Source organism: Stegodyphus dumicola, chromosome X2, assembly GCF_044657685.1.
Source record: "Stegodyphus dumicola isolate Sdum_Otavi_A_Nest chromosome X2, ASM4465768v1".
Lineage (NCBI taxonomy): Eukaryota > Metazoa > Arthropoda > Arachnida > Araneae > Eresidae > Stegodyphus > Stegodyphus dumicola.
In genome coordinates, this window is record NC_140781.1 from 195,314,617 (window position 1) to 195,328,294 (window position 13,678).

At 31.5% G+C, this 13,678-nt stretch overlaps 1 protein-coding gene across 2 annotated transcripts in view; it reads left to right on the top strand.

Moving 5' to 3' along the window:
* LOC118198260 (uncharacterized) overlaps positions 1 to 13,678 on the top strand; it is a 324,065-nt gene that overhangs the window by 66,392 nt on the left and 243,995 nt on the right. For both annotated transcript variants that reach the window (XM_085809850.1, XM_085809851.1), the window contains exon 2: positions 4,296 to 4,491. In XM_085809850.1, the coding sequence (XP_085665976.1) occupies positions 4,296 to 4,491 (196 nt within the window). The remainder of the gene's footprint in view (positions 1 to 4,295; positions 4,492 to 13,678) is intronic.

The window sequence follows — 13,678 nt, forward strand, 5'->3', positions numbered from 1 at the left end:
AAATTTTTAAATTTCTCACCAAAAGTTACAAATTTAATATGTAGGCATAATCTTAGTCGTAGAATCAAAATCTGGAAAAATATTGGTATATTGTTTAAAAAAAAAATCCGGTTTTTGTGTCAAAATACTTATGTTAGAACAATGCTCTATATAATTGTAATATATATCCTAAGTCGCGCTTTCGAGACATGGAAAACGCAGTTTGAATTTTGTCAATAGGCCCAGTACAACGGGAGCTATAGAACTGTCCTATTCTTTTATTTTCGCAGTGTATCTTAGTTATGATAAGACTGGTTAAATGAAGCCAGTCATGAAATTTATAGACCCATCATGTGTTCTATTAGCCTTTTTCATAACATTTGAAACATAAAACATGTTTATCAAATTTTTCAAAGTCTTTGTGAAAGTAATATTTATTATTTACATATGTGGGAGTCCTCTGATAATGCATGTCTAGAATTGTAGTACCGCTACAGAGAAAATGTTAGAAATTTTTAAATACATTTTTTTCTAAATAAATGCTAAATACATTTCAATGCCTTTCGAGCAAGATTTGTAATTAAACGTAACACTGAATAAGCGTAAAAATTATTACGTTAAACTTTATTAAGCATGTAGAGACATTAGGATTGTTAATGCTGAGAGAGAGAAAGAATGAGGAATGCCCTCGGCGGAACTCGAACCACCGACGTCTCGAATACGCGTCGACCTTGCTGACCATTACACTAGGAAAGCATGCTAACAAGGCGGGAGAAATTAGAATTATTATAACAAAAATGTAAGCTATTTTTTCAGAGCAACAGTCAATATTTCTATATGAAAGTCGCTATATGAAATAAAACACTGGTGGGTCACCGTGCTGCAGGGGACATTTCACCCGATGATCTGCACAAATTTACTCGAGCTATCTTTGTGAATTATGTAGTAAGAAGTAATTAGTATTTTCTCATACATTTAATTCGTTTTGCAGATAATTTTTATATGCAGATCGGTATGTTGTTGTTGTTGTTGTTACTTACTTCACTTGTCTGACAGCAGCATCAGAACAAGCCCACAAAATTCATCGTGGCAAGGAGTGCAATATTGCGCCTGTCATTAGCGAGAGCCTTGAGCAGAATACAGGTGACATTACGACTTTACTCAGTTCCGCCCCGAAATGGTGGACAGCATCACGGGGTCCCACCCCTTTCCCCTACCCTCAATCTCTCCAGAGGACTTTCGGATTCCCGTATATTTAGAATGTCTGGTGCCGTACAGATACTACACCTTTATAGACATCCGCTACTTCTCCGAGATCTGAACCCGGGTCCTTCGTTACGGCAGTCAGAATCACTATCTACTATCCCGGTTGGAGGTCAGATAGATATTTATTAGTTTATATGCACGCACCCTAAATTACTTCATAAACACAAATTTCACCGGAACTCTGGGTCTTTATATAAACGTTTAGATGAAAAACCAGATTTTCAGGTACAGTGAAATCTCGGTTGACGAACTTAAACTCATACCTAAAAGCCATTAATTTACTGAAATGCTCATAAACCAAAAGAATTTTCGGCATAGGAATTAATGTAAAATGAATTAATTCTTGCCTGAATTATAGATGGTTGCTTATTTGAAACTTCGCATCAGTGTTTTGCGCACAGGTTTAAGATGAAATACTCTGAAACGTAATTTAATTTTACAGTACCTGTACAAAGAAAACGGTCATAAGTGAGAAATGATGAGAAAGATTTTATTGTTTCAAAATTCCTTTCCATAACATCGTGTAAATGACTTTAAAAGGTGTCTTCTTTAATGTTTTCTTTCACTCTAAACGCCACTCGATTCTTCTTGAGGCTCAGTGGGAACTAGTTTCACTCAAATGTTTTGTGATTTGATTTACAGTTACCTATGTTTTAAAATATTTCTAAAATAGGAAATGGCATAGAAATTGAAAATTCTTTTGCTGTAGCATCTTATTGCATTATCAGGATAATGTCGTTACGTGTAATTTCTCCATCTTTTTCAAATTTGAACAAATTTCGCGAGTCAGCGAAATTAGTTCGTGAAATAGAAGTTCACACTGGCTTCATTTTCGTTGCATTTTAACGACTTCTTTAATTGTCGTGCAGGCGAGCCCAAAAGTAAATTTAGATAAAATATTGTAAGTAATTTTCGCTTTTTATACTGCATGCGGTCTTGGGATAACTGTTAGTACGCTGGCTGTCATTCGGAAGATTACAAGCTTGAATCCTGGGAAAATATAGTTTATTTTTCACGTTTACTGCTTCGAAAATACTAATAGCCTCTACAAAATTTCTTTTAATAACATAAAATGAATGTAATGGTTTGATAGTGCAATGAATGTCCGACGTACACGATTCCAAACATTTTCCAGCATAAACTTACTTCTTTATTAAAATATTTTTTTAAAAAAATTTAGTGATGCATATGGCAGAATGAATGCAATTAAGTTTTTGAACAAAATATGAATTCCATTTCATGAAGAGCTTACTTTGAAATTCATCTTATGAGGAAATATATTACGTTTTGAAAATAGAAATATCAAATTGTTAAAATTATTACTTTGCTGGATGGTCCAAATTCTTCAGAAGCCTCTGTTGGAAGTTTCAAGCTTGCGTAGCTTTCAAGACAGAAAGAGTTAACTTTGAAAATATTAACTCTTTGCATCTAGTTGGTGGAACTGTAAGCTGATGTTTAAGCATTACAATCTAAATATGGATATTTATTAGCACTTCTTTTATAATCATAACCATGTGTTTAGCCGCACTTACGAATAGCTGAAAGCTTTTCTATAAACTCGAGATCCAGTTTGATTTATGTGTCATGAATCTGCAACTGTATTGTATTATCTTAAAACTGCGTATTAGTTTTGTGACGGTGGCAGATGAAATAAAAATTGCTTTTAGACAAGTTGTTCCTTAACAGCTATAAGTAAATGATATCTCAAATATATTTATAAGTTTCATTACTTGCAGTTTGAGTATTTAACGTTTACCGCACAGTAGTGGTGACAAAATAGTTTAACCGTAATTCCAATATTAATACAGCGAATGGCGCAGTTTAATGTAGTTTTGGTCCTTTTGGTATTTTCTCAAACTCATGATCCGCTTTGGGTATATAAAGAATGGGTCTGCATTGTAACGCACTCAACAAAAATCCTACTGATCGTTTTATTAAAGGTATCTTCACTCCATAGTTATAAGTTTGTTAAAGCGCTTTTAAAACTTTATCTGTGTATCTTAACATTAGTTTTGTTTTCCTAGTATTTACATTCTACCTAAATTAGTAAATTGAATCTTATGTTTTTTTTTAATATTGTCAAACTTTGATACTAGTTCATGGCATACTTCGCTGTCAGAGTCAACTAAAGAAAGGTATTCATACCTCCACGTCATTCGATAATGCAATTTTAGGGCCATTTCGAAATGGCAGAACGTTTAATACCAAATACTGAAGACTGTATATCGGAGAACCACACACCTAATGTAAAATAAAGGGAAGTAAAACATTGCCTGTAGCTTATATTTTAAATGAACACTTTGACATCTTCAGGAACATCAACATTTTAAAACTTGTTTTTGCTTTTAAAGAAGAAGGACATTAATTAGATATTCCTCTATTCAGCACTCCGAGGCTGTGCGTTTGCTGAATTTAATCAAATATATTAACATCTTTTACCGAAGTTCTGAAATCCCTTAAATTTAAATATACATGGCCGTTCTTGAGCGGGAATTAAATTATTATGTTCCCCCTATTAATTTTTATAATCAGTATCTGTAAGTATACAATTGCATGAATTTTCAAATTAATTATTGACGGTATAATGTTCATATTTTTTAAATTGCATGATATAATATTATTGTCATAGATTACCGAATAATTGTTTTATAAATTAAATTTACATTTTATTATAATTTTTTATATTTCGGCCTACACCACTAAGTGTAAATTCGCATTTAAAATTCGTACTCGTGTAAATTATGAAGTGCGTCTACTATATGTAGCGAGACGGAAGCGAGTTTGAAGTAATACATTTTCCTGCACAAAACTGCTTTAAACTTTAATTTGTCCTGATATGACCCGTATTTCGAATGTATTAAGATACTAAGATTTATTGTATAAAAGTTTATGAATTTCGCTCTTCAAATCTTTTCACTTTATTTGGCAGCTTTTAACAGTCTTACAAAAGAACAACGAGAGAGAAGTTTATAGTTTGATCAAATGATAAGAACGACTTTTGACTTTAGAAGCACTGCTGGAAGTAATATCAAATTTTTAATTTTTTTCAGTTTCCCTGCGGAGTATAGACTGGGAAAGCATCATCTATTTTACCTTGACAGCAGAGCCTGCAGTAGAGTTTGAACAATTGCCTCCTGGAGTGAAAGTTTGTGACACGCCTGCGAAGACCTTGGTGGGAAGTCTTGCACAAAACACGAGATTTGTGTTTACGTCTCCACAGGTCCTTAATAACTCTTTGCTGTTCTTGTAAGTATTCTGTTTCTCATTTCTACTCAAGTATATTACTGGGTGTGGTTCCCAAAAATATTCTAAACGTGTTTCTTGATATTTCGTTAAAATGCTAATTGCTGGGAAGTGAAGTACGTCATTATAATGTTGCAAGAAAAATGAGTAAATATTGTTGTCCAAAGTAATGCAAGCTTTGCTTTACTTTTCATTACAGACACTGATTTAGAGATTGTTATCAACTATTTGATTCCTCCCAGGTTATACCTAAAGTATTTTAGATTTGGTTTTAAAATAAGGCTCAAGTGGTAAATGAGAAGTTCTCACTTCGTGGTAAAGCAAAAATACGTAAAAACTCCAAACATCTCCATTAAAAATTATAAAATACAGTAAAACATAAAAAAAAAAAAAAAAAAAAAAAAAAAAAAATACAGTAATAATAGTTTAAAAACAATTTTTACAATTAAAATTAGAGTTTCTACGCAGAAACATGCAATTTGGCCAAAGGGAAAGAAGGCAAATTATTCGGTGCACAAAAATGAAAGTTTACCTTTGGACCCACTCGGCAAAAACACATTGAAGGTGCAGAAATCGACTTAATTCACTATTCTACTGAGTTTCAAATGTAAACAAACGGCGGTTAGTTAGGCTTAACTCGCCACATAAAGTTATAAATTGTTGATAATTCTACAATTATTGCATGCAGGTTAACTAAAGGGATGGAAACCTTAAACCGGAACATAAAAACTACTTAACTCAATCACTTTTAAAGCAAAAAATGCACAGTTTACCTACATATAAGAATAAAAAACTAAGATCACTCTGAGTCTGATAAAAGAGAGGGAATAGGACTGGTGCAGTCGATTGTATTGTAAATAGTTGTATTAGTTTGATAGTGTTGGAAATACAAAGTTCTTGTAATATTTTAGATAGCGAAATTTTTGTGTTTATGTTTGCCGAATTTTTTATGATTTTCACAATGATTGGCCAATGACCCACTAAAATGAAAACTTTAAAATACTGTGTTAAATGTTCAAACCTTAATTTCCGTTTTGTAGTTTCTAATTTTCAGTTAGGGGTTTTTTCCATCGTAATTATTCAGATCTCTATCCAGCTACTCAAAGAGAATTATTGAAATTAGTAATTATTTTTTAAATATTTCTTTTGAAAGCTAAAATATACAGTTCAAAAGCATTTACAAGTTATTATATTAAAATAAACAAAATGTGTTTAAAGTTAAAAAGGCTGCTGCCATAATCTTAAACATAGGGTCTTTTAATCTTAAAAGAAATTAAGCTCTGAAGGTAAAATTTCATGGCTCTTCCTAGAGTTGCTCAGAAAAGTTTCATATAAAATATCAAAATCAGTTATGATTTACGATCGCTTTTATTGGCATACACACCTAGAAGCGTTACACAACATTTCGTATGATCGCCCTGTTAATAACGTATTAAAATCTTAAGGGAATAATTTTGTTTCTCGTAAATAAGCTTAGTATTAATGAGGGAAAATAAAGCATATGGAACTGAAGGATACCTTCACCCATGTCAAAGAAAATAATATGTATTTTCAGATAAGAAGAGATGTCTTGGAACAGAAATATCTTTCTAGGTTGAGAGAAGGAAGGCCCCATATAGAGAAAGCTTTCATACATCGTGTTTTCTCGTATAGATGCAGCTGACATTTACGGTAATCTGTGAGGGTACATATCAATGAATGCGACAACTAAGTAGCATTTCAGGTTCTCTTGCACCACAGAATCAACTTATTGATTATCAGAATTTTTGTGTTTGGTTGTATGTGAACATTCTTTTGTTGTTAAGCAAACCGATATTAAAGGTAGTTTAATTATCGGCCTTTCTTGACCTTCTTAAAAGTATTCGGTTAAATAAAACGTTTCCTCATAAAGCAAATTAAATTTTATTAGGAATGTAGTAGGCAGTGAATAATAGGCAGTATTTGTTTAAACTGACACTAAAAAATAGTAACAAGCACATGTAATGCCTAGCATTGTCAAAAGAATCATTCAATACAATGCTTATCAACAGATAATTAAGACACAGAAGTACTTATTTTATTGATAATACCATTAAAATGTATTGCCAAGTTTAAACGAAGTATTTCGCCTAAAAGTGATTTAGGGAAGAATACCGAGTCTCCTGTTATTTCAGAAAAAGTGCATTTTCTTATCGGCTAAAAAAAAAATTATAAAATATTCAGAAGCGAAAGATGTGGGAATGCAACTGATTAGAAATAATAAAAATAAACTATATAGTTTAGTTTTCTTTGGTAGTATAAACTGGTATCCAAACTCGCAACAGACAGAAAGAATCACTACCTTTGAAGGTAACGACAAAGATTTGAGAACACTACAAAATAAATTTTTATTAAATTAGAACTTAGAACATAAATTGCACACCCTGTGTTTAACAGGATCTGCCAGCCACTTGTGGCGATGAAGCTAAAAGTAAGAATACATTTAAAATTTGAAAAGAAATGTAGTAACCAAAGGCAAAACAACTGATTTAACGCAAAGTTGGCTCAAACTTTAAACAAATTAAATGTCGGCAACTGCAAAGCAAAGCCGAAGACTACAATTTTACCTGAGCTAATCTAGTAACGTGGTATTCTGCTAGGGAAACGGAAAAGAGAAGTAATAGTAATAATCTAAATTATATAACTGATTATATAAAATAATGCTATAAAACTTATAAAACCATCAATTATTTTATTGAATGTCTACATTCAATCGAAAATCTGTAATACAGTTGGGACATTTCCGCCATTTAATGGCAAGATTAGATTTTTAAGTACATTCAGTACATATTGCGCTGTCTCGGTATTGTTGTGTTATTCAAACATTTTGTTAACGCATGTTGCCGTGTGGGGAGCAGACGGGCAATCAATAGTTATCTGTTGCTGATAATCTAAACTGCTAAATTTTAAAGGAATTTGTGTAATTTCCTCTTTTATGTTATTTATCGAAAAATTCAGACACATATTTGATGTTATAAGGTCATTTTTGTACTTGCTGCTGTGCCGAAAACATAAGTTAATTTAACATACATAGCATAAGTTAACGAGAATATAATTTTATATCCTACCCTGTCTGCACTTGACGCAGTCACTTGTTTTGTTAATAGTATTTTTCTCCATTTCTTTCCTAATTTTCACAGTATAAACGTTTGTTAGATAATTTTTTTTGTTACATTTTTTTTATGATTTTATGTAGATAATTTATTACAGTGCTAAACGAAAACCCAAATTCTTAGTCAGCACCAATAGAAATTTTTGCTAGTATTCAAAAATCGTGTTTATTCATGTATAGACATTAAGTATAAACATAAGTATAAGACATCAAGACTCTCAGTAAAAATTCGTTGAAATCAGAAATGTTGGGAAAAGTTACTGATTTAGGTCTAAAAAGTCTTATTTGCTGATTTAAACAAATGTATCCTATTAATAATATTAAAGGATATATGACGTGAGGTTCACTCAAAAACATGTCTTTTCATGAATTCAACAAGCACATTTATGTCATAATTGAAGTAGCCGTGTGACTAAGTATAGCTTGTAAAATCGCGGCATTCTTGTTAGACTGTCTGAAGATCCTCCTTCTGCACATGAAACAGAGTCTATGTAGAGACTTCAGGATAAGCTCTATGCAATTTTACGTAGTAATCGCCTTCTCTGAATCCTGATAATTGCACTAATTTTCACAATGCCTCAGAATTAATTAATTTTTGTGTGCGAGGAGTAATTGCAAAGTTGCTTCAGACTCAATTAATTAAGTAAAGACAGAGAGTGTTTTCTTGCAGAAAGTTACCTTTTCGCAGAGGAGCTTCCATAATAAAAAGTGTGTGTGTGAGTATGGCAAAGCCTCGAGGGCTATCTGCCTTAAGGAAGGGATGCCTTCGTGGAGGACTTTCTAAGGGAAACTGGCTCGTATACACGTTACACATGGGGAAAACCACGAAAACGCCCATGCAGCCAGCCCGTTCGCGGGATTCGAACCTCGGACCGAACTACCAGTGTTCAGCGACTTTACCGCTCTGGGCCGCTGTGAATTATTTGGCGTTCCACATGTAATAAAAAGAACCGTATTTTTATTACATGTGGAACGCCAAATAATTCACAGAATTAAATGATTATTTAAGTTTACTTATGTTATGTATGTTAAATTAACTTATGTTCTCAGCACAGCAGCAAGTACAAAAATGACCTTATAAAATAATTGCATCATCAGCAGACATTTTTCGAGTATGGAATATTCTAGACTTAAAATTGTTAACTAAAGATAATAAAACGATGTTACTCATAGAATAAGACTTTCTACGCCTTTTAGATTCAGGTATTTGCTTTAGTGTTGGCAAGTGAATAAAATAGATTATCTTGAAGAAATCTTACAGAGCTTTCATTTTCTAACTTTAGAGCCCATTATTAAAACAGAGTTCACATTATCTGAAAGATAAGGAATTCGTTTAGGAATGACAGAAACTTTCCCGTGCTTAAGAATGCTCTCACTGTAATGCTACGAGGTTAATTTAATGAGAGGGGGGCTTTCTCAGAAAAACTGACTGTAATATGGTGATAATGAAATAGAAAGTAATGCAATGGTGCACTATAAAGTTATATTTCTTAATAAGAGACATTTACTAAAAGCGTTATTACTTTTATTATGTGTATTATGAGCTTCAATGTGGAATGTCTTAGGTAAGAGGTTTTTTTGTGAAAAAGCGAAAGAACGTGACATCATATTGAGTTCCTTAAAAACATCTTTCCTGTTCTGCCGGCATTTGACTACTAGATTAATAGTTACGCATTTATTTAAGGTGGTAACATTATTCCTTTATGTTCAGTTATGTTTTTCTTATTTAATGATTGACATTTTTCCTGTCAAATATCTGCATTTTTAAAATTTAATTGTTTTTAATAAATGTACTAATTTTATTTAATAACTGAACTAACCGTTCAGTTATTAAATAAAATTAGCAATTAATTAGCAAATGAAAGTACCTAAAATTCTATGTTTATCAATCTTGCGAATTTTAGTACATTTAAGATGATTGGTACTACTTGGGTTCTTGGGAAATATTTAAGATTATTGGTACTACTTCAAGCAAAAATGTTAACTAGTTTCTGCAAAAAAAAACTTTCGTTTCATATTTGTATCTCTTATTGAATTTTTTTTAAGATTACTTTGCAACTGCTTATGTAAAATGCATTTATTAATATGTTTTTCATAGAATTAAGAATATGCTAGGCTAACGCCTTTTATTTCTTGAAAAGCTTCATTCTTAATTGGAATTACACAGCGTAATCGGCAATTTCTGCGCTGCGATTCGTGATTGCTATTGTGCTATGTCTACCTGTTTAGAGCAAATGTTTCGTTGGAGGAAAGAGAAGCAGGCGGTAAGAGAGTTGACAACAAAGAAGTGAGACAGTAAAACCACGTGTCCAAAAAGAAAACCAAGTTCAAAGTTATTTAGTTTTAATTTATCTTCATATTTATAAGGTAGCTTTCCTAGCGTCCTAGCGTCCTTCCTTATTTTATTAGTTCATCACTGAACATAATATTAGTGATACCAGGTTATTACTTCCTGTTAATATTGAATTGCCTTATTTTATTAGTTCATCACTGAACGTAATATTAGTGATACCAGGTTATTACTTCCTGTTAATATTGAATTGCCTTATTTTATTAGTTCATCACTGAACATAATATTAGTGATACCAGGTTATTACTTCCTGTTAATATTGAATTGCCTTATTTTATTAGTTCATCACTGAACGTAATATTAGTGATATCAGGTTATTACTTCCTGTTAACATAGCGTGGCAAGTGGTGTAGTGGTCCTGCACGCTGGGCCGGTATTCCAGAGGTCCGTGGTTCGTTTCGCGGCGAAGGTGTTTGCTCATTTTTCATCTCGCTGGCTTTTCCAATTAACCTAATGTCTCTACATACTGACTGTTTAGTTTTCAAGTTTCTATTTCCAAATTTTAAATTATTATTGATCGAAGCGTTATATAAGCACTTACTTCATTAGCGCTATGCAAGTATCATATAGTATACATTAATTTGAAATGACGCTTTTAATGACATTTTTTATAAGCAATTACTAAGGAAAGGAAAAAATAAATTAAAGCTAAGAGTTTTGGAACAACTACAAATTAAATTTTGAATTTCAATTTATATATTCTAATCTTACATGTGTACGTACAATGCGTTTTAATCTCAAAACAGTATAAATAAGTGATAATAACAAAGGAATAATTAACTTACATGCGACTTTCATTTTTCTGAAAGTTAAGAAATATGATGCTGAGAAACATACACCCCTAACATCGGATGCTGCGATCATAACTGGCATAAGCGACAGCCATGAAATCATAAACCATTTTAATAACTCGAAACCTTCTGTCAGCTGTTTTAAGACCAAATAAAAAACGTTTTTTCTACCCCACATTTCTTTATTAAATGACTTATACCGTTTTATAAAAAAATAGTTTTTGTTCCTCATCTCGAGCATTCTTGGCTTATTCACTTCTTTTTGAGTATGTTTCCCTGCATATATGAATGCAGATTACTAACGCAGAGGAATAGCTTCCAAATTGCCTGGGATATTTCAGTAAAGAAAAAGAAGAAAAGACGAAAATTGGTATACATAAGACCTCTTACATTTCCAGAGGCCTATGGCTCACTTTTTTCTTCCTTTTTTCGCTGTTTTACATATCACTATTTAATGTACCTTTGAAGTATAGATCGTAGGTAAGAGGCACTGTCTAAAATGATTTAGATTAGATTCTCTTGTCTATGTAATCGTAATTGAAACGTTATTAACTTTCTGAACAACATTACGGTTACTAAAACTATTTCTGTGTAATATTTTTAAGAAAATAATTTTAAATTAGTCGCAGAAAACCGAAGATTAACTGTGCTCAAACGAAGGATGTTCTGAAAAATTATACATTTAGATATTAATGTATATTATCATATATTAATAAACAAATATTTCCCCATTCATAACAGTGCTAAATAAATGTATTACGCATATGAATAAAAACTTACTGCCCCACACTGAAAACGTTTACCGATAAGAAAATATGAAATATTTTGCTCAAAAGTTTTGAATAGTATATAATTTTAAGAAAATGAGTGATGTTGTGTCAAAATAAAGATTTATGAAAATGAATGATGAAGTCACAAAAAATAAATCACTTAAAAAAACAAAAGTATGGGGGGAAAACTAAACTTTCCAATGCTTTTATTTTCTTGATATTTTGCACAAAATTCTTTCACCATTTAGTGTCTTTTTTCCATCGGGTAACTCAATATAAATCCAACCCAAAACAAGTAACGTCTTTTATAGCCCGGTTAGGTTTATGTTTCACCACGCTGTATTAAGAAGCTCTCTAATTATAAAAATTCCTACTTTCTGAATGGAAAAACTTAAGCGATAACTTCCTACGCATTTATTTTATATTAAGGAAAGAGTCGAATTTCCTGAATTGCTTTTGACGTAACGCATAGCTATGCATTTCATACGAAAGAGGGGTGAAAGCAACGAAATGTTAAGAGCAGTAGCTACTAGGCGTAAGGTGTAAAAACTTCAGTATGGAGAGTTATGAAATGAGTGCTAGAAAAAAGAATTGAAATTTGTGTTAAAGTGCAGCAGCGTCAAATATAATACAAAATGGTTCAGCATGTTAATGAGATTTGGAGATGAATTTAGTTTAGATAAAATATGATATCAAAAGAAGTTCCAAAACTAAGAACACTTTACTATGAATAAGCCGAAAACTAAACAGAGTTCACTAAAAAAATTAATAGTGTAGTCATTTGCCAGGATGAGTTTAATAGCTTTCTCGTCAGTTTAAATATGACTTACAATAAATTCAGTAGTATCATTTTTTGATTGAAGTTTATTGCAATACAGTTATTATAAAGGTCAAAATTGCGATTGGAGCAGCTAGAGACACATTATTTCTTTCTTGCTAAGCTAAACTCAACATTTGTATAAGTAAACTACTCGCATTCTAATGAAATTTTATTTATCATTATGATATGTAAATTTAGTAATATATTTAACTGTCGATTTGTAGAGCTTTTTCCTCGATGACAGGTATTTTCCTCATAGTATACTAGAATTCAAATTAGTAAAATGAGTCTTTCAAAAATGAAATTTTTTAGCATCACATTAGAGGAATTAATGGTTTACAGATTGAAGTGGAAATGAAATGCCATAAATGAAATTGAAGAATTTTGTAAGTTTTTAAAAGAATATGTGTTTGCAATTAGGCTTTAGATTGCTAATATGTGCTCCTATACGTTATTCAGATTTGTTTTAAAAACTGTCTATTTTACATAGCGTGCGTTTGAGCTATAAGACCAAAACGATTGAATAATTATCTTACCGTGAAAAATAAATACTTCACAATTTTTTAATTAGAGTAAAAATGTCAGAAGAGAATCAAACCTAATTATTTTCTAATTAAGGATTTTATTAAAGATTTGAACGTTTTATTAAAATTTAAATGCATATTCTACAAATAATAAAGTTTGTCATCCAAACTCTTCTGCAATTTCATTCACATTTGACAAATCAAGTTACATAGTTTGAATAAAACTAAGGAGTATGATTAGGTAATGTAGTGTCAAGAAGGTAAGTGTACGTGTTTGGAGGGGGCAAAGTTTACCAAGGTCATGTATTTATATTATTTTAAGTAATATTTTCTCCCTTTGTAGTTAAGTTCGTTTATACTTTTCTAAATTTGCCTTATTAAAGCCAGATTAAAAGACGTATCTGAATTTGATTCTTAAGATAAATCCATAACTTTTGGTATCATGCTTGTATCTCACATGTTGTGTAAAAGGCCAAATTGGAAAGAAATTTCAAGATAAAGCATAATGAAACACAACATTCTGAGAATAAAATTTTCCTAGCGTAAAACTATTGCTTCAGGACAACGCAAATATTGCAAAAACTTAACTATTAAATTCTTAACCTAGAATTTGCAAATAAGTTCCTTTATTATTAATTCTGAAAAAACAAAGCTAATTATTTTAGAAAGGCAGGATTGATTGAATTTCATTGATACAGCCCAAATTTCTACGTCACAGTTCATGTATTATATATTTTATATTAAATATATAAAATTAAAGTGAGAGTAAGTTTTCATTCTTTTAGGTGAGAAACTAGCTGTGATT